Raw genomic sequence first — 25918 nt, forward strand, 5'->3', positions numbered from 1 at the left:
AATAGACCAGAGAGAGAATTGGTAAAGATATTTAAGAAAGACAGTGAAAAGAGAATTTTCAGATTCAATGTGGAGATATACCTACATAAGTGACACATACAAAGATGTGGAGGTTGCTTTCTTGTTCAAAAGGAACACATTCACCTTTTTATAGTTACATGAGAATACCATGCATTTTTATAGTACGGTACTTTAAAGCGATAAAAGTACTTCTTATACCTTCTCAATAATATTCACAGCAACCCTGTGGAGTAGGTCACTACAATCATCCCCTTATTGCAGAAAAGGTAGCAGGCCAAGGTGGACAGTGGCTTGTTTGAAGTCATCTACTTAGTTCATGGTGAGATTTGAATCTGATATTTCCTGGTTCACCGCTCAATCTCTTAGCCACTGCAGTAGCTCTGTGGAACCAATCTCTGAACCTTTTAACTCCTTGAGATAGATGTCTTTCCCTCTGGGTTACTGGAAAAAGCTTTCCTCCCCAAACAGCACAAACACTGCCTCCATCTCACCATTTTGATTGCCATGGGAGCCTAGGAACCCCACACACTAACTAATAGCCACTAGCATTCTGTCTACTGCTCAAGAGGAGTGTCTGATTCTTGCAAGCTTTGACAGGTTGCAGCATTCTTCTTAATTCCCCAGAGGTTGCTGGCTTATTTATTTTAGTAACATTCAAAAGAGAAAAGGGGGGAAAGGAAGGCTGTGTTTCAGGAAATCATGGCTGAAGAGAAAAGGTTGCAGAGACTGGTCAGGCTAAATCCTAAATCTGGCAAGTCAATAAAGCGCTACTGGTTAATCAAATACTGGATTATTCTAAAACCATTTATGCAAGCATGAAGGGAAAGAGGAGCAGTGGGAATTATATAGGATTTCAGCGACTGAGAGCACATTATTTATGAGAAGGCATAGTTGTGCTTAGTGCTACCTTTCAGTCATTTGTCCTAGAAAAAAGCCAAACCGCTTTAGACCAAAAGCGTGTGGGAAGGATCTTCTCTGCCACTTAGAAAACCCTCCACTACAGATGCTGCATCCAGCTGAATGTTTTGGAACCCGTACAATAAAGGGAAGCAAAATTTACAGAAGAGGGCCTGTGTTCATACCATACAGAACTCATACCAAGCTTTCACTTAGCCAGCACTTTAGAATGAAATAAAAAAACCCCAGTGTTTAATGAAGAGCCTCACTATTTTACATTCAAGTACACAGGTGGCTTCTAAGGCCTAGAAAGCAGCTGTTTAACCTTCCTGAGCTCAACAGGAAGCAAATTCCTGCTCATTTCAGGGCTGGGCACTTTGGCCACGTGTCCCCCTAGGACTGCCCAGAGCCTTCTCTCCTTAAGCCTATAACTCAAGAAGAAGCACCAAGCTAACACAGTCACCAAAGAAACCAATTCTGCAGCTAAACCACCCTGGGCCCCATTCATCTCTGAGGCCACAGCAAAAGCAGCTGCCCGCCAAGCTGGATCCTCCTCCTCTCTCCTCCCTGCCCCCAAGTGCTGACTTTAAAAGCTGTTCATAAATACATGTTTTTAATCCAGACAGATAGGCTCGTCATCCAAAGCATTCTTTCACCAATCACAATGCCCACAGCAAGCTAAGCAACACTGAAATTACTCAACAGACAGCCTCAATGGCGCTCTCCTTTGCACGGTTTTTGGAAAGGACATTTCAATGTTTTCCCTCCTTCCTACTTCTGTTTGTTTCAACTATGCAGAGCATTGCTATCACCTTCAAATTATTTTTAAAAAAGGCTATCAACATCCAAACACATCTTTCCGCTAAGCCAAAAACAACGTTCTACAGCTATGAGGACTAGAAGCATGCCTTGAAAGAGACCCAAATCAGGATTGTTTTGTCTGGCTGCATCATCTTCACAACAACCACCAAAATCTGATCTACACATTACAAAGAATGATGTGACAGACTGGGGCAGAATTCTAGACTGTACCATCTTAGATTGTAAACCAAGGGGGATGGCAGAAAAGGGAGAATTTTAGTACTCTGCACAGTAAAACAACAACAGCAACACTGCATGTAGAAATCTAACGTATCAGAGAGATAGGCTTGGGATAGTCTTCTTGACAGGCAAGTCATGGAGAAAACTTGATGGAAGGGGAAGCACTCAAAAATATTCTCCCTGCACCATGCAATGGTACAGTCCAGAATGCGGGGGGGGGGGGGAGTGGCTCTGAATCTTGATGGTTTCCTGCATGGCTGAATTATGCTACAAACAGAGAACACTGTGGGACACTGCAAATTAAAGAGGGAGGATCAGCAAGTGAGTGGCAAGGCAGTTCACAAGGGAAAGCCCTTTGCTTCCCGCCCCCCCATAACATATGGGTCAACTGCCTACTTATACCAGACATCAAGCTATCAGGACACACAAGATGGGGGCAGGGGAGGATGAAAGAGCCAGGAGCAGTGAAGCTCTAGGGAAGCAACCACCTTTTCTTCTTGCTCACAGCCAATCACAACTGTGTTTGCTATCAGGCAGCCCCTTAACTCCCTCTATCTCGTTTCAATGCATGAAAAAGCAGTGCGCTGGCCTTTGCGAGAGGTTCAGATCAAGAGCAATTGCAGTGAAGGGGGAAAGCGCAGAAACACAAGCGGAGAGAAATCAGGAAAAATCATTTTTCCACATAGGGACTGTACACGAAAGCACAATTCGCAAGACGAGAGAAGGAATAAACAAGAATGAGCCTTCCAAACAATGCAGCCTATACTAAAAAGCGCGTCTTCTGTCCATTTAATTAGTGGGAGGTCAGCGAGAATGTCAAGCTTTGCCATCGAGTTCCTCTGTTCAGGAGGAGGAAATTAGACTTTTAAATTAAGGTGCTTTTGGCCTTTTCAATAGGATTCATACAGGGGAAAGAATGGTTCGTCCATGCCTTTGCTCCTCCAACGGTTGCACTAAATGGTATAGATCAACCCAGGGTCAGACTGACACAGCACCAAAATTTATCACTGCCAAAGGTATTTTCTATAGGCTTCCAGAGCTGTGCGTAGATCTGTAGGTCTAGACAGCAAAAGGGAGCCAGTGTTATTCCAGGGGGAAGGCCAAATTGTCACCTTGTCAAATAGTGCCTAGCATATCTTTGAGCTCTACGCAAATGTTAAGTGATGGCAGTAGACGACCACTCTCTGCTTTGCACTCCATTCAAGCATGGCTTGATGAGAATGGGCACACAAAGTGAAAGCCACAAGCTACAATCCCCGTCCTCCCCATCTACGCACAAGGTCACTTGAGGGTGCTCACTTTTACTCCCATATGCTCTCCCTCTCCCGCAGATGGTATAATGATGAAGGGATAAGTTTTTTTTAAAAAGTGCAGACAGATAGATAGATAGATAGATATGGACACACACACACACACACACACCTCATGGGCCTAACTTACAGGGATAAACAATCATCTATATTGTATAGCACTGCCAAATTCAGAAGCTGCTGCCTCCGCCAACTCCTGCCACATGCAAACACCCTTCACCTGTGCACGCATCTTATTTGTTTCATGAAACTCTCTGCATTTGATTCCATCCGTAGTTACAAACCTTCCCTTCCTAGCATGCACTGAAGCCTGGCTATTTTGCTTAGTGACTCAATACAAAAAGAAAACCCTGTGAGGGTGGGGTAAGCAAAGGCTAGTTATCTAAAATGAAACCATACAAAAAAGGCCATGACAACTAAAAAGACGGGAAGAACCAGTGCAACCCCGGAGAAATGCAAAATCTATTTTTAGCCGAGGTCAGAATTCCCAGGGCACTTACATCCTTATGGCATACTAAGACCCTGGGTTGCAATGTCATCAGTATCTGCAATAGTTAAAAAGAGACCATAATCTCTCAGATTCCTATGAAGCAGTCCTTCCTGCTATCTCATAAATTTAATTTCCTGCCTCCCTAAATTTCCATGAAAACAAAAACCCAGCTTAAAGAATTTAGAAGCTGTCCAGACCAATCAGTCAGAGAGGGAGGGGGTGGAGAAGAGAGGAGGAAGGAGGGAGGAGGGGGTGGAGAAGAGAGGAGGGGCTTGGTGGTTGATGGCAGATTTGCAGAGATCACCCAAGGCCTAATAAGTCATTGCAATTTTTTTAAAGCATTTGGTCAGCATTCCCAGTAGAGAAAAATCTCAGAATACAACAGCACTCCTTTGGCAACGCAAGCAGGGGAACATCAAGGGTGCTGCAGGCCAAGGGACTTGAGAGCAGCAGCAGGGCTGGGCCTCTCTCAGGGAGGGAGAGGCAGGACTGGAATAGCTTCTGCTGCTGCGTTGGGGAAGAGGGAAGAGAAAGCCTGCAGCTTAACATTTAAAGTGACAGGCATAGCAGCAAAGGGAGCTGGGAAAGCAGATGGCAGCAGGTTTACAGGCCAGCCGGAGGAAACTTATGCTCCTACCGCCCATGCAAGATTATAATCATGAGTGCAAGTATGTTAGCTCACAAAAAAAGAGAAAGAAAGAAAAACAAAGACAGGGAAGGCTGGGGAAGAGGAAGATTATGCCTATGCAGAGAACATGACACCGCCATCTATGCTTTTTAAGGGGATTTTAAGTACCACCCTTCAAGTATAGTGGTTGGGCTTCAGGAGCCCCTTAGAGACAGTCTCTTGTTAAGGATCCTGTTTTCTCTCTCGCTGCTTGGCTGCCCTATAGTTTGAGTGGAGCTGGACTAACTCTGCATTTTTAAAACACCAAAAGTGAAGAAGACTCCTTTTCAACAAGACAGGAGTGCCTAGCGTGCTCTGGTCCATGGGGTCATGAAGAGTCGGAAACGACTAAACAACAACAACAATGCACTCCTGCCAGGACTCAAGCAAAAAAGACCACCTGAGTTATCCTGCCACCAGCAGTGGTGGTAGGGCTTGCAGTGGTCAGTTGCTCCAAGTGATATAGGTGAGAGGACAGGATGTTTGCAGCGAGTTAGCTAACTCCTGCTCTGCCCAGATAGGCAAAACATGCTAGGCTTGCTCATGCTGAGGTTTCTGGCGGTCTCTCTCTCTCTGCCCACCCTCCCTTCCTTGCTACTCATTTACAATGCTGAAGTATTCAGTTCAAGATCTCTCCCCAAAGATGGCTCCTTTTGGCATGCTTCCCTCACAAAAATGCATTTCTGTCTGGTAGACCCATTGCCCCCATCCCCATGTTAATTTCACATCCCTTTCATTCAATGTGAAGGAAGGTGCTTTGTCTCCTACAGAACAGATACATCAAGGTATATAGGGCATTTCAGAGTCAGAAGCATCATTCCTGCATGTTACCCACAGCAGAACTGATGCAGCAAGACAATTTCCCTTCTATGAGGCAAATACTGAGCTTTCATAAAAGCTTTGGTGTACAAAATGCTTACACTCCCAGACACAAGTGATAAACCTGAGAGGGGGAAGGGATTTCATGCACAGAATATTTTTTTTTACTTTTAAAAGACAACTTACAAATATTATGGCTTTAGAGGCAGAGTAGGGAGAGTAGGGACGTGGCTGGCGCTGTGGTCTAAACCACAGAGCCTAGGGCTTGCCGATCGGAAGATCAGCGGTTCGAATCCCCACAATGGGGTGAGCTCTGTTGCTCCTCCCTGCTCCTGCCAACCTACCCTGTTTCTCCGAAAATAAGACGTAGCCATAAAATAAGCTGTAGCAGGATTTTTAAGCATTCAAGGAATATAAGCCATACCCCGAAAATAAGACATAGTAATAGGCACAGCAGCAATGCCGGCCGCGGCAGGAGAAGGTAGCAGTTCGAAAGCACATCAAAGTACAAGTAGATAAATAGGTACCGCTCCGGCGGGAAGGTAAATGGTGTTTCTGTGCGCTGCTCTGTTTCGCCAGAAGTGGCTTAGTCATGCTGGCCACATGACCTGGAAGCTGTACACCGGCTCCCTTGGCCATAGCCGTCCGCGACTGGACCTAACTGTCAGGGTTCCCTTTACCTTTACCTAGGAAACCTTTGCCTCCCCTCCCTCCCTGGTGTTGCTGAACTTTCAACTCCCATCAGCCTCTGCAAGATTAGCCAATTACCAGGGAAGACGGGAGTTGTAGTTTAGCAATATCTGGGAGGGCCAAATGTTTCACATACCTAATTTTAAAGTTGGGTGTTTCCCTGCGATGCAGGGGTGAGGAACCATTTTCTAGCCAAAGACTGCATTCCCTCGTGGTGAAACTTTGGGTGGGCTGCATGCAGGTGATAGGGAGAGCCAGAGACCAAAGTGGGCAAAGCAATGCATGTGAGAGCAGACTACATTCCAGCCATGCAAAAGGCTGGAACACATATTATCTCTTTATTTTCCACTATCACAGTTCAAAGACACATTCAGAGTAAAGCAAAAGCACAGAGGGGCAAGAAGCAGGGCTAGCAAGGGGTGTGGTCTAGAGCAGGGGTTCCCAAACTACGGCCCAGGGGCCAGATGCGGCCCAATTGGCCTCCCAATCCGGCCCGCGACGACCCCTGCCGCCGCCCGCTCTTACGGCGCGCAGCGCGACGGCACTCTTCCAGGTCGGAAAAAAACGCCGAAAATCCTTTGTGTGCATGCGTATGGGCCTCTCCCGACCCAGAAGAGGTCATTTCTGGTGCACTTCCGGGTCGGGGGAGGCCCATACGCATGCGCACAAACGATTTCCGGCGCTTTTTCCGACCTGGAAGCACTCCCCCGGCCCGCCGCGCGATCGGCGCGGTGGGAACTGGCCCAAAGCCCGGTAAGTCTGGGGACCCCTGGTCTAGAGAGTCCTTAAGGCAATATCCCCTCAGCCTGAGGGGCTCCTTTCCCCTCTTTTAAAGGACAAAGTTTAAGAGGAACTACATGTGGCTAAAGAATGGCATTTTAAATGGTGCCTATACCATATCATTAAGTCTACTGCATTTGCTGTAAAAGTATAGGCACACCTAAAGAGAACTGGGAATTTTTAAAGGTGTGTTTATTTCATACTGTAGTCTTTCCGATCATTTTTAAAAGCCTTGAGAAAGGTCTTTCTTTTTTTAAAACAAAACAAAACACTTCAATGGCTGCAAATTTGCAAAAAGAAAACTAAACCAGTTCAGTGCTGCAAATCATTGTAGGCAACTTCAAGGGCCGACTTTTAAAGAAACACATACATTGAGCTGTGTGCACACACTATACATTTAAAGCACCTTGCTTCCCCTCACCTACAAAGAAAGGAAGGAAGAATTCTGGAAATTGTAGTTTACCCATAAGAGATCTACGATTCTAAGCACCCTGAACTGAACAAACTACAGCTCCCAGAATTCTTGGGAGCAGCGACTGTGCTTTAAATTCATAGTGTGCATGCAGCCTCAGCACAATGCGTCAGCAAGCAAAATACGCAGTAAAGATGTAGCTCCCTTAACACTATGAATGCAAGGCATCAAGAAGGAAATGGCTCAAAGATGAAGAAATAAATTTTGTAAAGGCAACAGAAGCCAAGCCACAAGCAAACTCTGCAGACTTCAATGTTGATCCTCCAAACCAAGGCTCCTCCCACCCCTCATATGTGGGGATTCATTACTTCCTGTTTTAACTGCAAACTAAAGCTTAATTTGTGTCCAAATTGGCAAACTATGGTTTTTGATTGCTTCAAACCAGGAGCTTCCAAAGTAGGCAACTGCCCCAAAGCAGCCAGCATCTCTGATACAAAGGTTCTGTGCTTAGCCCAAAAGATATAAAGGACCCAAGACTAAAGGTCAGAAGCTCCAGCATTGGACCCTATAAGCTAATGGAAATGGCTGCAGGATTCCCACTTTGGCCCAATCCTACACCAGAAGTCAAGGTTGGATGTATTCCACAACCATAAAGTTCCAATGCTGCTAATGAAAACTTTTGATTCTGATGCCTTGGAATTTTAAATATTTTCCATAGCCCTTTTTAGGGCAGTTAGTAGCTTTTAGCAGCAAGAAACTTTCATTCTTAATAGTTCTGACATGCTTGGGGGAGGTATTGTTCTAGCAAATTGGTTTATTCATTAGTGTCTCATGAAGGGCCATATTCACAATTAAGATTTATTTGTTTTGCAATGAGGTAGACTACTGAACCAAGCCCTTACAAGAGTTCAGCTCCTCTGCAAGTTGAACTCTTAGTGGCAAAGAAGCTGAACTCTTGTGAGGTTTGGTTCAGCACAAAAATTATCTTAATTGTGAATCATGGTTGTTGATACACTGCTAAAGTTTTTTGCTAATGATGCACCTTGGGATGGTGCCTGCAACAAATGCAATTTAATTAACAGATTTATCCATGGTGAACTTAAAAGCCACAATAAGAAATCAGAGTCAAAAGCAACAGAAACATGCAAAAATTTCCAGACTAACAGAAGTGTTAGTCTCCTGCAGCAAAAACAAAGACTAGCAAATGTATTATAATTATAACATAAGCTTTCGTGGACTGAAGCCCACTTCGTCAGTTGAAATCTTAGTTGGCAGGTATATGAAGGAGAAAACTGAACGGCAATGAGAAACAAAGTTATAGGCAGTAATAATTAAGACCTTAAATGTATGTTAAATAGGCACATCTTCTACAAAAGCAGGGTAGTGACATTGTTGAGAGTATTAACACCTGTAGTGGGGTAGCGAACCAAGAAACAGTCACAGATAACGTGGATATCTTAGCATTAGTAAGCGAACTAACATTTTGTAGTTTGATAAAAAATCCTTTGCCTCAATTTAACCCACTAGTGATGACACTGAACATTCAAATTAGCAGTGAAATGGAGATCCCCCCTACTTGCATTTTCAGCAACAGGCCAAAATAGGTTATAGGCCTTTTCTACAAGAGTTAACTCCCAGCAACCAGAAATAGTCCAGAAGTCTGATCTTTCAAGAAGGCCTAAGAACAGAACTAGGCAGCAGTCGGTTTCTTTTTTAGAGTCCTGTACCCCTGCTTAGAATATTTTTACTCTCCTGGATAAACTAGAATTGTGGAAACCGAAAAGCAAAGATGAAGTCCAAATTTATCTGATCACAACCTTTTTGACAGGGTAAAATGGGAGAGGAAGTTGCAATCCCACTACAGTATCCACATTATAGGTGCAAGCTATTCCTATACATCATGCTCAATGTCAACAGTATGTAAAATTATTGCACAACTTTTTAAAAGGCTTCTGCTTGTCACAGGTTTCTATTGTGTCTGTTTGGGAAAATTGCCCATACCAGTCTGTATGTACCGTAAGAGGCCTTCCCCCAGGCAAAGACAACACAGTTTCTCGTAAAGGGCAGGCAGGAATTTGACGTGTTGAAATTAGACCTGTGTATCAAACAAGCAAAACTCAGAGTTCTGTTTACCAGCAGACAGTGTGCAAGAGGGTGCATAATTAAAATATGCATGCTTGTTTTTCACCTTGCTTAGGGTTGACACAAGTACCACCTCCCGGTATTTTACTATCAGCTCTGCTACTTCCTAAGAGGACAAGCCCCTGCAGTTTTATCACGATTCTGGTGCTAACTAGCTTTATAAAAAAAAATTATTCTGGTTGTCACCATTTCTCTTGATGCCCCGAAGCCACCAACGAAAAGGAAAATAACTGCAGGGAATTAGAAAAAACTGTTTCACATTGGCTGTAATTGTGTGTGGCTGTAATTGTGTTTTTGTTTCGTTTTATGGGATGGCACTCAATTTCGTTGTACTATGTACAATGACAATAAAGTATTTCTCTTACCGTACCTTATCTTATGAAACACTCAATCTCAGGAATGTGGGTTTGAGCCCTACATTGGGTAAAAGGATTCCTGCATTGCAGGCTGTTGGACTAGATGACCCTCATGGTCCCTTTCAATTCTACAATTCTATGACAATCTTGTTTGCAACATCAACACACCACCGCTTGCTGTGGTAAAGTGTGAAAGGTGCAGGTTTCCAGACACGTACAGACAGACACAGGAAACACCATCTCCCAGTGTGCTTGGAGAACACATCTGCCCTGCGCCCACCCAGGCCAAGCAACCTGTGACTTCTCCTGCACAGACGTTGCCACTGTGCCAGCCTCTTTAAGCCAATCCTGGTCCTTTCACGGGTGGGCACAAAACCCCATAAATCGCTGGCCCCTTCTCTTGGATGAGCCTCAGGAGGGAGCATCCTTATGTTTGCAACACAGCTTTGCCATTCCCTGACAGCATCTCCCTTACACATTTCACACATTTACTGCAGCGCACACAAATGCTACGCGAAGCAGCCCCTGACTAAAGCACAATAAATGTCCCTTGGTTTTCTAGGAGCATCGGAAGCTGCATAATACAGAGACAGACCACTGGCCTGCCTGGCTCAGCATCTTCTGCACCAGGGGAGCTTTGGGCAGGAAGCCAAGTGGGTGGAGCAACAGAGGCAGCTCATCTCTACAGTACACAACATTCCAGCCGCACAAAAGTCAAAAGGTTTCTACATGCCCCTCTCTCCATCCAAGCAAGGCACATCACAAGAGTTCTAGGACACATTCCAGCAAGTACTTGAAGGGGGCACGGAGCAGGGCTGGTCAGGTGTGAGGAAACTAGAGAGGCGTGTGGAGGGTCACTTTCGATCCCTCGGGCTAAAGTTGCCACCCTGGTGTAGCCTGACTGACTGGGAGCAGCTCTTCAAGGTTTCAAACAGGGGACATTCTCAACACTCCCCCGAGAGGCCAAGGATTGAAACTGGGACCATCTGCATGCCTGGTGGATGCTATGTCTCTTCCTAAATGTTTGGAACAGGGCAGTCCATATTTATTTTTTGCAGAACTGTAAAGTACTGCAAGCATCTTGACACAGCAACCCCCCAATCTGGTTGGTCCCCGTGAATACACAGTGCTGGGCTAGCTTGCACCTTTGACCTGATCCAACAGGCTCTCCTTAGGCTCTCATTCATTTAAAAAGAGACAAACCTGCTCACAACGCTTGACTAAAGGCTCAGCAGTGTATATAAGCCCTTTAACATACCTGGCAACAATCCAGGAGTTTGCATTTGATTTCTCCTCCCACCAGCTAAGTGTCTCCCATCTGCTGTTGTACCTGCCACTTCTTTACCCCAAATTAAGCCATTAAAATAGCCCTCCAGTATTGGCAGAAACACTCCAACAAGATGCACCCTAAACTTTACCACTCATGAATTCCATTGTTTAAAGGTCAACCATTTGTTTTTAATCTTTGCTACTCCCTTAGATCTTAGCTGCCTTTTCCTAAAGCAGGATGGGAGAACCTGCCAACCTCCAAACATTGCTAGTCTCCCAACATCCATCATCCACAGCCACAATGGCAACTGCTCAGAGATTATGGGAGCTGCTGGACTACAGCTCCCCATACCTCTCCTAATGCTAGTTCACAATTTAGGGGGCCCTTGTACCAGTGCGCCTCATTTCACTTCTGAACGTTAGGTCCATGGGGGGAGCCCTTGAAATGGAAAATGGCCTGGAAGGGAAAGCGGAAGGGGCAGAATAAAGGGGCAGTTTTATACTAAAACTGGGTTATAATATAAATAATTTAATAATGCCTCATTCTCATAGGACAGGATTGGTTTTTCTTTTGTAAAAAAAAGCATGATAGGGATTGCTTAATATGCACAATGAAATCTGTGCAGCCTAAAATCACATGGATGTCCAAAAAATAAGAGAGTTTTCCAGGGAAATTGCCACATAGGAGCATATAGGAACGGGATTTTTATTTTTCAAAAAGGGGGGGGGGTGTTTGAGTGACACAAACACACACAGAGAGGGAAGGGGAGAGAGAGAGCTTTTCTTGCAGAGCAGAACAACAGTCAGGAGGAGGAACATCTCAGGATGCTAGTCAAAGGTGGCCATGAGAGACACAGTGGCAAGGCTGATGCTTCTTTAATGTTAAAGTGCTAACCTTCAAGCAAGGAAACTGGGAATGTAGCAGCACTCAAGACAGGAAGAGGTGCAGACTGCATCAGATACTGGCAGCTATATCACCAACAACACACATGGTGCTTTAGGAAGAAGCAGCCTAAGCAAGAGAATCCAGTCCCTGCCCCCACTTCATTTACAGCTGAAATTTCAACAGTGGAGGAAAACAAAGGAAGGGCAGGGGGAAAGGGACACTCTTGAAAAGGAATGTGCAAGAGCAAGAGCGACTACGTATACTTTGGCTCCATTCAGAAGCATATTATGTGAAAAGACAACTGGGATGGGCATACCTCTAAGCTAGCAGTGCTCTTTCAGGGAGCAGCAGAGTGATGTAGTAGCTCAGCTCTTTCGGAGCTTAAGCAAATATTCTATTCAGATATTATTGCATGGGAAGCCTCAACTTTAAAAACCTCATTACTTTCAGTGGGAAGTGGCAAACACAAGCTCAGGGGTATTTAAAAAGAGCTATAGGAGACAAGTGAGCCTTCGTGCATTAAAGTAGCTTACCACCCAAAAGGTGGTAGGTTTGGCAGACCCAAGAGAAGCACACAAGCTACACTGTACAATGGACAAGCTCTTTGCCAGCAGAAGAGAGAACAGAACCCAGATCTGCCCATCCCAACACAACAAGGACACAGAGTTCAGCCGCCGTCTCTGATTATTCAGGCAAATCCCCAGTAGAGATTCTGGAAGGACTTTTGCGCAACCCGAGCAGAATGCGGCCCAACTACTAAAAGCAGGGAGAGAATAAAAGGAGATTGGCCGTAGCATCCACATTAAAAAGCCTCCAGCAAAAGAAAGAAACCCCAAACAGAAACTTCTAGCAGAAATATGGGTGTGGACCCAGCTAAAAAATTCCTTAAAATTGACTCATTAAGAACAAGCTCTCTCTAAACTGAATTGCCACTGGGATTTGCCAGTCTCAATTCACCAGTCACGTCATCACCAGGCCTCTCCCAGATCTGGGGGAAAAAAGGCATCTTTTCTGCTTAACCCAGCATTCCTCCCTCTTCTCCCTCATGGGTGCCTATTAATAGAAAGAAAGGAGGGGGAAGGGAGAAGCCAACCCTTTGAGCTTCCTAGCAGCCTAGCTAGATCTTCCTTCTTCCTGTGTGGGCGTGGTGGAGCGGCTGCCACCTCCAAGGAGATCTTTTGGCTCCCCTCCCCCCCCCGAAAACTGGGGGGGGGAGAGGAAAAGCTTTCCTGTTCAATCTCACAGGCTCCTCTTTCTGCCCCGAAAATCCCCACAAGGACCTGGCTGTCCAATTGGAAAATAATGAGATAGCAAATTTTATTTACAACTCCTCTTTCTCTTTCTTTCTTTCCTTTCTCTCTCTCCCTCCACTCCGATTTAATGGCTAAATCGTGAGTCATTTTGGCACTGTTAGAATACACAGGAAGTTATCCCTGTTTTACAGCCGCCACTGTTCATTTGTTGTTAAATATTTATCCTACACAACCATGCCTGAAGAGAAGCTGAGGGCCTGTTTGCGCCGCTTTGAGGTTTCAAGGCAACAGGATCAGGTCAGAAAGAAGAAGCAGGGGCCTAAGCGGAGAGGAGCGGGGGGGGGGGGTAGGCCTAGGCAGCTAGGCTTGGGAAAGACACCTGCCTACCTGTTTTGACTTATGCCACATATTCAGGCTCACATCCTTGAAGTAAATCTGAATTAATGTGCGTAAAATCTCCCTCCCTACTTCCAAGGTCTCCTTCACCAATGCAGATTAGAACCATAAGCATGTGTAAATGGAAGTGGTGTGTGTGTCTGCGGTTATGGGTGAAATCTATTCATTTAACAGTCTTCAGTCACCTTTTTCCACTACTAGCCAGGCCATGTTGCTGCAACTACATTGAATGACCCTGAGGATGCATCCCTGAGTCAACCTTCATGGATCCTTATGGAGATATTCTGTCCCAATCCCCCAATTTCTGCATGTGCAACACCAACCGATAATGCCATTATCTCAGGTTTCGACTTAATATCCAAAAGCCACAGATATTTGAATTACAAATATCTCCTTTGCCTTTCTCCACACACACAAACCCCACCCTCGCTGCCCCAAACTCTGTTCCACTGATGGGACATAATGCTACCCTGAACCTGCTGGGCATTTAGGCAGCCATGCCAATGAAACTCCCTTTCTCCCGACCCTAAAGAATGGCTTGTCACTGGGATAAGCCTTCCCATCTGGATGGTTCAGAAAGGAGAAATGGCCTCCCACCTCTCCCCTCCAGAGCATGAAGCCAAGGCAATGATGAGAGCAGGACGGAGGTCATATGGAATTTCCCCCCTTCTCAGCAGCTTGGCCCAGAAAGGACAGGGAAAGGAGGGAGGAAGATGGAGAGTTGACATTGACAAGCCTTACAATAGGAGAGCTGCATTGTAATCAAGGCCTGGCTCCCAACCCCTGGGAGAAAAAGCTGCCCGAAACCAGATTTCAGAGCACTCAGCCGCCCAGTCCATTGGATTCCCCCTCTGCTCCACTCTTGTGGGAGAGAAGCAGAGGGGTTGGGCCTGCCGAAAAGGTTCCCAGGGCAAGCCAGAGAGCAAAGGGAGGCTTATTTAATTTAAAATAATAATAAAGAAAGCAATGTGGGGGCAGGAGTTGCCAAGCAGCATTTGCAGCACTGGCTGACCACTGAGAAGAATTATCCACAGGGAGAGAACCCTTTTATACCTGCTAATAGGCCTGTGCTTATCTCTAACTATATACAAATGACCTGCAGCTTTAGCAGATTTCCTCCTATTCTCCCAATTGTTTGCGGAGCAGTTAGAAGATTTGAAGGTCCTATTGTTTTCCCAGGGTGACAAACAACCTCAGAGACCACCACTACACACCCCATCCCCCCACTATTGTTTGAATGGCCACATTCAAATTGAAAGCACCACACACACAGAGAGACTTTACCGCTTCCCTTCCCCCATCACATCCTGTTCAGTGAGGGTCTATTTCCCTTGATGCATTTCTAATGAGGCCTGAAAAGATCATGTCAGCTTTTGTTTACTTCCTCGTTTTCAGCACATCTAAGATGTCAGCAAAAGGACTGGTAAAGGTGGAGCAAGACTGCCCATAGCAACCCACAGAAAACCCTTATTGGCACTGATGGGAAAATATTTTCTGTAGGCCTTGCAAAAAAATAAAGAAATAAACAGAAATAGAAAGGTCACCTTTAGACAGAATGGCTCCTTATTGTAAAAGGCAACATTTGAGCAGAAGGGGCAGCCTTTCTCATTAAGGATAAAACTGTTCCTGGCAGAACTAGAGGTTAAAAAGAGCTGCCGGGCCAATATTGATCCAGTTGATGTGCAATCGAGAAAACTGGAGGGGAGGGGGACACCACCAGTTATTATTTACCTTGTCTCAGCAGTACCTTCTTGGGCCTCTGATCAGGCCTGACAGATCTAATGGGTTTTTTTGGGGGGGTTGGTTTTTTTATAAACTGGATACCCCCTGGGGCAGAGAATTTACTTTTTGAGCTTCTCTTGCATGGCACCACACACACTGCTAGTACCTTCCAGACCAAAACCAGCGACAACATGGAGGCAATTTTCCACACTTACCCTGATCTCATTGCGCCGGATCTCCACGTCACACACCGAATGCCCTTGGTGTGCCCCACTGTAGTAGCAACAAAACTGGCAGACCGCCACCTGCTCAGCCTCGCAGTGGTACAACCGGTAGGCATTGTGCTGGGGGCAACTCCAGGCCCTGACGTCATCCGCCTCCACCAGGAGGTGCCCACGTGCTGTGGAGGGCTGCTGCAGGTGTGTCTGAACATGAGACTGGCAGCAGGGCGCTTCGCACCTCAGGCAGATCTTCTGGGCAGGCAAAGGTGGCCCACGACGGCAGAAGACACAGTGTAAGACGGAGGGAGTCTTTTCCAGGTTGAGAGAGTTGAACTTCTCCACAATGTTGGTCAGCTTTAAGTTCTTCTCGAGGTTGGGCTTCTGGTTGTAGGCCTGATTACATTCAGGACAACGCACTAGCCCTGTCTCTTTGGCCCATGCCTCTCCTATGCATCCTCTACAGAAGTTGTGCTTACAAGGAAGCTGGACAGGTTCCACAAAGACATGCAGGCAAATGGGGCATATAAGTTCTTCTTCAAAACAGTTCTTCCAGTTTTCAGCCATGTCTCACACCAACAGATTTTTATTTTCAGCAATCTCTCTTTAAAAAGTCAGTTTTTTGGTCTACTAACGCAGATGGTGATGAGTTTCCACTTTTGCAACAGAAAGGCCACTAAGTTGCTAATGAACAAAAAAAATAAAACAAAAATTGAGAATTATCTCCTAAGATTCCAGGTAAAACAACACAAACAGAGAGACACACTGGAAAACCCAGCAGCACAATCCAATAGGTACAATAAAAGCTTGCAAGGTTTAAAAAACAATCTTTAACTCAAAGTTTTAACATTTGATTCTAAAAAGCAAAAGCAAAAAACTTACCGAAAACTGAAAAAATTCCATACAAAATCCAGAATGGAGTCCAAATGCCATATAAACCTTCTAAGTTAAACACTGCCAAATTATTGTGACTTTCTGCCCAAGATTTGATATTTTAAAAGAACTTGTCTCTCTCCTGACCAAACTCAAAAGAATCGCATTTCAAATTATTTGTCCTCCGATCAAAGAGTTCAAAATGCAAGTCTTTAATTAAACCACAAAAAAGTTGGGAGATACAATCCAAACGCAAGACCAGCTAACTTCTAATGCAGCTGAATGGCGCAAAATATATATATATTCTTCATTGGCTTTGGAACAGTGCAATCTCAGTAGGAAGACGGGTCAATCATTCGGATGAAATTCCAGCCCAGAGCCAAAGGGACCCTCCCATCCTTTGCTCCTTTCACAAATAGGAATGAAGAGAAGAGGGGGAGGACAACCCAGGAGGCTGGAAACCACTGAAGACAAATTCAACCCAGAGAATCAACCTGCTCACAATACCTCGTGGGATTTCTGCCTTCTTAAAATCTGCCTCGATTTTTATTTTAGCAAGACTGAAATGGAAACAATCCTCCCTCCACTCCAAAAACCCTTGGTCTTTTGGAAAGTGATGGGTTGTTCTTGCTGGAAGGAAAACAAGTATGCCTTGATCAAACTGAATAGGAATTTCTCAACTACTAATGAAGAGCCCAGCCCCCGCCTCTTCCCCTTTGCTTCTCTGTTTTCCTTCTGACATGAAAGCTATTTCTCCTTTTGGAACCAGCCTGCAAAAAAAAAAAAAAACGGAGGGGGGAGGAGAGAGAGGAGAGGAGAGACAGCACCAGCTTAAAGGGAACTGCTGAAATGTTCAATTCCAAGAGGACACAGTCAGTCCTCAGCCATTTTGAGCTGATTTTTTTTAATTGATAGATTTTTAAATTTTATTTTAGAAAGTAGAAACAAATCTGTTTTTTTAAAAACAGGAGGGGGTAGGAGGGGTGGATGGCACCACCCTGCAAAGTGTGCGTCTGATGGGGGGGGGAGAAGAGAGGGAGGGAAGGGGAGGGTTTTAAATTGAGTTTATACAGCCGCAGCTGCTGTGCCTTTTAGCTTTTATCATCAGATCAAAAAAACCCTACATACTCCTCACAACCACCTCCAGCCATCTTGGGTCTCCCCCCAACTTTTAAATAAAATTCTATTTTAAAAACTGTGTGTGTGTGTGTTATTTATAAATATAAATATATACTGTATATATCTATATATACACACAAACACATACACACAGGCACGCACCTCTATCTTCCGCACCTCGTTCTAATGCTCCCTCAGTCACAAACAAGAATTAACTAGCAGACCAATGGATCAGACGATCTTTCACCTTTGCCACATGCAAGAGAAACAAACAACATAGAATAGACCCACGATTTCAACCCGAGAGAAAAAGACACCACGAAAATGAAAAGGGGGGGGGGGTCGGATGCAGAGGAGAGGTATCTTATTGCCACGCTATCACGCAGAACGAAAGCAGGGAATAATATAGACGTTCCTGATCACGTAAACTGGGCGACAGAGGTGGAAAATAGGTTTATATGTCTGATTATTCAGATTCAATACACCCCCGCCCGACAAAAGCCTATATAGATTTTTTTTTATCAAAAAAAAAACCTTTTCCTGATGCAAGGCGCAGGATGGGGGAGCTAAGCGGAGAGCTCTCTTTCCCCAGTATACATACAGCCCATTTAAAAAACCCTATTAGCCCCCACCCCTCAAGGTTTGCAAAATAATGCGAGAACGAGCCGGGGTGAGAGAGAGAGAGAGAAAGAGAACGAGAGAGAGAAAGAGAGCGGATGGCACAATAAAAATTAATCGAGGTATTTTGCGTAGATCGACAGGGTGGCAATCAAGGTGAAGGGGGGTTGACTATAGGAATAGGTTGCGATGCCGCCGCCGCCGCCTCTTCCTCTCCTCTTCTTCTCCCAGGGGCGGTGAAAGCGCATTAGGGTCGGTGTGAAAGGGGGGAGGGGGTTGGGGGTTGGGGGTTGGGTAGGGGGGGGTATGAAGGAACTCAAGGGCGGAAGGATGACTAAAGATCAAGGGCGCATCGCAGGATTTCCCCTTCTTCTTCTCCTCCTCCCCCCCCCCGCCCTCCCCGGCTCGACTTTAAAGGAACAGCGGCTCAACCCGATCCCGGCTTCGCGTCGCCCGAGCAGCAGGGCCCCTTTAACCGATCAATAAGCCAACCGATCGATCAATCAATTGGTTCCGATAAATCACGAAACGTGAAGTCCTCCAGAAGAGCAAGGACAAAAAAGGGGGGAGGGAGGAAAAGAAGGAAGGAGGGAGAGAATCGGGAGTCCAATCCGGAGGGAGCCGCTGCCTCAGTCCCGGGCCTCGCCTCGCCTTGCTCCCCTCCCCTCCGCCGGGTCTGCGCCCAGCCCTGCCTAGCCCCAGCCGCCGCAGCTACCGCCAGCCCCTCGCTGCCCGGCTCGGTCGACTCTCAGCGGCTACCGCCGCGGCGCTGCTCAACCCCTTCTCCGGGGCCTCACGTGACCCGCCACAATTTGATACATTAAACACAGCGCGTCCGGCCTCCCTTAAAGGGGCGACGGCGACAGAGGGGCCCCGAAGCAGGCCGCTCGCTCGGGGCCCGCGGTCGTACTTACTCGGGAGTCGGGAGCCACTAGGAGCGCCTCCGCCCTGCCGGAGGGGAGCCAGCCATTGCTGAGCTTCCCCTGCTCTGCTTGCCAGATGTCGGGGGCGTGAGTCACAGTGGGTCACACTACACACACGCCAGGAAGGGGGGGGGTAAGAAATGTGGCCAGGTGTACCTATCTAATAAGCACAGGACCTGCTTTCTCACAATGCGTACTGCATGCATATGTATACAGTATAACATATTACCGGCGGCAAACCGCACTGGGTACACCTACCAGCTGCCTCGCCGAGGGAGACCGGGGCTCGGTGAAGTGAAGCGACAGACGTGAAAGATAAGACCTTGTGCGCCACGAGGGGAAGAAGGGGAAGCTGGCTGGCTGCTGCCGAATGGTCCATCCATTCCAGCATTTGCACTGAGGAGGAGGAGCACCTCCTCCAAGGCTTCAGGCAGCAGGGCCTTTCCAAGGCTTAGCGGGAAATGGCAGGGATCAAACCAGGGGTTTCTGCGGGCAGAGCACGTGCGCGCTACAACTGAACTGCAACCCTTCCTCAGTATCCGAAACGGGACTGCTGACAGATGCAGCAAGATGGGAGCAGGAAGTATCTAAGCATATTATTAGTATTAATTATTAGTAGTATTATTAGTCTATGCAAGCAACAAGAAAATCATCCTCTGCACGTAGCAATGAAAGTTGGAGGTCCCCTAAGTGCACCCATTGTTTATTAAATTCCGCAGACCTATCCTATCCCCTGCTTAATTTGGCCTGTAGAATATATCATCTTTTATGAGAGGCTCCTATTATTTAGTGTCAGCCTAGTGCCAGGTGCTGTACAGGTCTTAATGATGTGATCCCAATGCCAAGATGATTTACGCTCGCTCTGAGCTAAAGAATGCCTGACAGGAGCTGCGAAGAAGCTGGAGTAGCTGACATTCTATGCATGTAGTGCCAAGAGATTAATATATACAGATTTGGCATAGATGGAGAATAAATGGACTGTAGGTGTTTTCCAGGTGGGTACTAGGATATGAACGTTTTGAAAGGAAAGCTTCCCAAAAAAAATTCAATTAAGTATGCCAATCCCCATGGAAGCATATTGTTTCTAGCCTGCTTCAGACTGGGAACACAATTTACAGTATTTAGAGAAGTTAAGTTGGGATGATTGTCACCCATGCTGTGTGCACACACATTCCACTGTATTAAAGTCTCTAGTTAGAGGTTTTGTAGATACAGTATTTGTAAGTCTTCCAAAGCCTTTCTGAACAGATGTCACAATGGGATACCAAAATAAAAATAAAATAGTATGTGCATCCTGGGAAACAATGTTTCTCATACCACCTTAAACTTCCTTCTCGACTTTAGTAAGAAATTACTTTATCATATAAGGGAGAACATATAGGACATATTTTCATCTAACAAATATCAGAAGGCATTTCCCCCATATATTAATACATATATATTCATATACATTAGAATTGTTAACTGCATAGTGTCGAGGGCAATATGAAAGTAAACCAAGGAAGCAGTGAAGACTACAGAATAAATCTAATTGGGTCCGTTTAGACCAGACCTAATCCCTTGCTGCTCCCTCACTAACTAGTTAACTTCCATGCAGGTTGCATGCTGTGAGGTTCCCTGCTGGAGACTCCAGCTCTAGTTTGCAATGCTTTCAGTGTGCATTTAGAATGAGTTGGATAGGAACACTCTAGGATTAAGAGGAGCATTTACCCTTCTCCTTAAAGGACTGAAGCTCTGTGAGGATCACTTTGTCTATTACCCAGCAGTGGCAAACAACTGACAGACACTCTCCACATTTCTAGTTCTCATGAGAAAGGGGTAACATGTGTTATGCGCTCCCAGTGTGGGCACACCACATGCATTTGGCATGGGGATGCTCACACAAGTTTCTTTGTGTGAGAGACTCGCAGTTCTGTCATCACTTCTAGGTAATATGCAAAAAGATCCTGATAATTTAATGCATTGGTAGCAGCTGCAGGCACATTAATTGCTGTTAATCAAGTATTCCAGTTTTACATCAGTATCTATGTAAAGAAAATCTCATAGGTGTCCCCTACACTTTTAAAAAAGGGAGGATATGTTTTGTTTTGCTTTGCTTTGCTTTGTTTTGTTTTTAAGTAGCCTTTCCATTTACATCTGCTTGGGAGAATAGTATTATAAATATCAAAACAGCCTGCACTATCCTTTTAAGACATATTTTCCTGGAATACTTGGCACTGCTGCTAGATTGTCCAGATTTGAGGTAGATTCCAGTAACTTTCCTCCACTGCGTCCTGATTTTTGCAGTCATGATGCAATGGTTTCCTAGTGGGAAGTGTAATACCTAGTAGATTCCAGTGCCACCATGGTTTTGACAAGCTTCAAATAACGTAATAGGTCATTGTTTTTAAGTCATACTCGAATGGACACTGTGAACCCTACCCTTACCGTATATATATACACAACCCGCATTGATCCTGCAATCAGTTCTATCTGAAATGTAGATGGATGGGGGCCCAAAACAGGCCAAAGTGGGGTGTATGTGGGTATGGCAACTAGACAACTTGATGATCTTAGCAGATTAAGAGCACTGAAAACAAACTCATAACCCACTTCCTTTAGGATTTGCAATTCCTATAAGGTCATTATAGAATTTTTAGAAAAAATAGAAAAAAGTAGGCAGCGGATAATGTTTTATAACAGAGTGGGGGAAATGTAGTTCTCGATGTTGCTGAACTACAGCTTCCATCATCTCAGTCCTTTGGTCATGCCAGCTGGGGTTAACGAAAGTTGGAGTCTAACAACATCTGGAAGGCTACAGGTTACCTTCCTTTGTTTTCCCACCAACCATTCTAGATAGGAAACAGGTTCAATAGAATTAATTTTGAAATGCTTAGCTTTTAGGTCCTAAATCCAGCCCTCTTAAAGGCAAAGGCCACATTTCCAACATACTACAGGTGCGTCTTGAGGTTGTTTTAACATGCTTTTTCAAAAATGATCTCAAAAGATTTTTTTCTTAAACTATAAATGCCACCTATTGTTTTCTCCTGTTTTCTGAAGATTGAGCAATCCGCCTCTCCTTTGGAAGTGAACACAGTGATATATCTGTTATCAGAACTTTGATGCCAATCTTCTTATCAGCAGCAACTTTTCCCACAACGTGGGGGAGAGGGTTATGAGACCAAATCCTGGAAAATATGCAGGGTGTAATATACTTTTCTAATGTGTTGACCAGAAGAAAAATGCACAAATGGGCAAAACTTCTGATTTTAATTGAGCAGAATTAATGAATACATAGTACCTAGAAGGAACATAGTACCTAGAAGGAGGATGCAGGTGGCGCTGTGGGTTAAACCACAGAGCCTAGGGCTTGCCAATCAGCAGGTCGGTGGTTCGAATCCCCGCAATGGGGTGAGCTCCTGTTGCTCGGTCGCAGCTCCTGCCAACCTAGCAGTTTGAAAGCACGTCAAAGTGCAAGTAGATAAATAGGCAAGGTAAGATACAGCGGGAAGGTAAATGGTGTTTCCGTGTGCTGCTCTGGTTCGCCAGAAGTGGCTTTGTCATGCTGGCCACATGACCTGGAAGCTGTATGCCAGCTCCCTCGGCCAATAATGCGAGATGAACGCTGCAACCCCAGAGTTGGTCACGACTGGACCTAATGGTCAGGGGTCCCTTTACTTTTACCTAGAAGGAACAGGATACTCCAAGGTTACTGATCCTCCTCCTACCGATTGAGTTAAGAGAAGAATAGAGGTTGAATGTCAGGTTACTTCCAGAAAGTAAGGCTCATGTAGGTACAGTTTGTATATTCAGTAAGCCAAGCCTCCTTCAGGATATAACAGGTGTGGGGAAGCTTTAGCCTTCCAGAATTGCTGAACTACAACGCCCATCATCCCTGGGCATCGGCTATGCTTGCTGGGGCAGATAGGAGTTGTAGTTCAGCAACATCTGGAGGGCCAGAGGTTCCCCACACCTGGAACAGAGGGACCCTTTGAATTACATGTTTTATCTAAATTCTCACTGCTAATTTTGTCTGTTATATTAAACATTGATGCAGCTATATATTGACTGAATTAAAAAGGGTGCCAAATAAAACCTGTGTTACTAGCCCATGACTGCCAACAGGTCTCAGTTCAGCACTTTCCAGTCAGTGCTAAACCAACTGCTTAATTTAGTATAATACAAAGGATATTGTCTAACATTCAGACCAAAGTATAAGAACTCTAACCTGTGAAATCCAGTTCCTGGAGATCAAATATCATGAACGTAAGTGATTTTCATAGCAGATATTGGACCAAGAAGAGGCAGGATCGACAACTTTTCCAAATACATGCTGCGCAAGATTTTATTTGGTAGTTCAACTTAGGTCAACAGCACTTACCTCTAGTATAAGTGTGCATTGGGTTTTAACTTTGCTCTTTTATCATCCTTGTTTGCAGCTAAAGTAGCAATTTGTTATGATGTACTTAATGTAACTTCCACCTCCACTGTTGTTCTTCCTCAGCTAACCAACCCACCTTAAAAAAACCAAAAACTAATAAATAATCCATTCTAAAATTGGACTGTGTGATGACAACATTAGTTTAACCAATTGCCATTCCACTTCTCTTCATTAATTTTCATGTTTGAAACACATTTAATGGGCTCAGAGAGAGAAATTTAATCTGATGAGAAATCTGCTGGAGCTTGATTTAAATCCCTGCCTAGTAAGAAACTTACTGACTTAATTTGGACCAGAAGTGGGGAAACTTTGGCCCTTCAGATGTTGCTGAACTACAACTCCCATTGACCATGCTTGCTGGGGCGGATGGGAGTTGTAGTTCAGCAACATCTGAAGGGCCAAAGGTACCCCGAACCTGACTTTAGATCAGTGATGTGGAACCCTTGGCACTCCATATGTTATTGGACTACATTTCTGCTATGAAGCACTCCTAAATATATCCAGTTTTTTGTTATGATAGCCTGCATCTCAGAAGGAAGTTCTGATTTTGGCCTGGAGAGGCCTCAAGGGAAACTCAATTGCAGAAAGCCAAACTCACATGTTCCAAAAGCAGCTGATGAATTTGTTGTCACTGTAAATCTCTGCCATCCCTCCCTTCTCATTGGTCAATTTAAAAATAAGCAAGAGAGCATTAGGCTCACTCCTTCTAGAAGTACAGTATTCAACCAAAATATAGGTACCTACATGTCATTCCTTCCATCCTACTCCCTGACAATTACTAACCAAGTATTTTTCAGCAGCCTAAGGCTCTTGCAAGAAGAGCTCAAAAGATGTGTTAAGCCTTTTCCCCATCTCACCAGAACAGCAGAATAATATACATTTCTAATAGCCATTATGCAAAAAATCTAAACTCTTCCTGATTGGCACTCATTCACGGTCAGGAAGAGAGGATTTACGTCAAGTATGGGAAAGCTTTGGCCTTAACTCTCTGCACAGGAACTCCTCTGTGTGGACTTCTCCACCGTTCCTTCTCCTTTCCATATTACTTACCGTACTGGTACTGAAGAGGTTTTCTTACCTCCACCACACCAAGCCCCTGCCTTGCAGAACAAGGAAAGGTATTAAATCTCACCGCCGCCCCCCGTCCCCCCGTCCCCAGTCAACCCATCAGTTGTGGAAGCCCCTCTCATCTGTTCAACTCCCACCAGGTCCCCCTTTCTGGGAGAGACCTGCTCTCTTTATTCCCCTTGCCATGCCCATGCTCCAAACCCAATTGCTTTCTCCTTATTCTTGCCCTGGCCTAAAACCAGGCGCAAAATCCCAGAGTCACTAACCAATCCTCCCTGACAACCTCCCATTCTCTCTCTACAAAACAAGCAGCAATACACAACACCCATTTTCCCCTCCTGGCACCACTTTCAACCCTTTAGCCAAATCTCTCCCCACCCCAGCCTTGTCTGGCCTCATCCAATTCCCCCTTTCCCGTATGAATGCTTCTAAAAATAACTCTTGCACTAGTTTTAACTCTCCTAAACTTAGACTAGTAGCATTAGTGTGCTATTGATTTTGTTCTATATTTTTAGTAAATGTGCTAATTCCCTTTTCAGGCAACGAGCTAATTTGGATTTAATAAAATTTACTTTTTATTTCTCTCTGTTGTCTGTGTTAACTATTGGGGTGCCAAATTCTAGTGTGTGTCCAGGTCTCATCATCGAAAGATCCCTAGACTTGAGTGTTAGAATACATGTGATAATTTTGTCCCACACACAAAAAAGGCTCAGTCAGTACAGCATGAGTCTTAATCTCAGGGTTGTGCGTTCAGGCCCCACATTGAACAAAGATTCCTGCACTGCATGGGGTTGGACTAGATGACCCTTGTGGTCCATTCTGACACTACAATTCTATGATTCCAATTGCAGGCTTGCATGCAAACTGCAGATTTCCTAACAGTGCCCATAATCTCTGACTTTAGTTCATGTGGTTGGGGCTAATGGGAGCTGAAATCCAATAACATCTGGAGGACCACAAGTCCCCCACCTCTGACACATGTAGAGCTCTCATCCGCTTGCTTTCCATCTGCAACTAATAAAAATAATAATGATCTACCTGCATACTAAAGTATAGCTAATACTAATCATATACGTATGATTAAAAGTTGTTTATTTGCAGATTATTTGTGACAACCCTATGTGATCCAAGAGAAATATATTAGGCTTCCCTCCACCTTGACTTACTTGATTTTTATATAAAAATATTTGAAATGCAGCAAATATGTTGGGTGCAACCTTCCAATTAAAAGTTAAACCCTTGTCCAAGGTGTTCACAATTCACAAATGCAGGATTGATCAGTAGATGGGCTAATTCCCTTTGATTTATAATCATATGATATTATATATTACCATAGCATCTTCCAGCTCAGGAGTTGAGTGCACTTTGTTGATGTCAGCAAATTAAGCCCTAGAATGCCCTGAAGGCAGGTAATCATCACTCCTGTTTTACAGGTGAGGAAAGCAAGGCTGACATTTTCAGAAGCAGCTGCTGATCTCCAGCTCTTAGCAATGCATCCATTATTTTACTTCAAACTGGTACCTAGATC

The 25918-nt window shown here is 44.9% G+C and overlaps 1 protein-coding gene across 3 annotated transcripts in view; it reads right to left on the reverse strand.

The window, feature by feature from the left end:
- Positions 1 to 19313, reverse strand: part of TRIM8 (tripartite motif containing 8) — a 69147-nt gene extending 49834 nt beyond the window's left edge. The window contains exons 1-2 of one of the 3 annotated variants that reach the window (XM_035134111.3): positions 19161 to 19313; positions 15367 to 16053 (exon numbers count right to left, since the gene is read on the reverse strand). In XM_035134111.3, coding sequence (XP_034990002.1) covers positions 15367 to 15936 — 570 coding nt within the window. In that variant the 5' untranslated portion in view covers positions 15937 to 16053; positions 19161 to 19313. Of the gene's footprint in view, positions 1 to 15366; positions 16054 to 16251; positions 18767 to 18893; positions 18979 to 19160 lie in introns of those variants that run through there. The other 2 variants (XM_035134112.3, XM_035134109.3) reach the window with 2 other exon arrangements.
- Between the last annotated feature and the right edge of the window lie 6605 nt (positions 19314 to 25918).

This window comes from Zootoca vivipara, chromosome 5 (assembly GCF_965207765.1).
Source record: "Zootoca vivipara chromosome 5, rZooViv2.hap1.1, whole genome shotgun sequence".
Classification (NCBI taxonomy): Eukaryota; Metazoa; Chordata; class Lepidosauria; order Squamata; family Lacertidae; genus Zootoca; species Zootoca vivipara.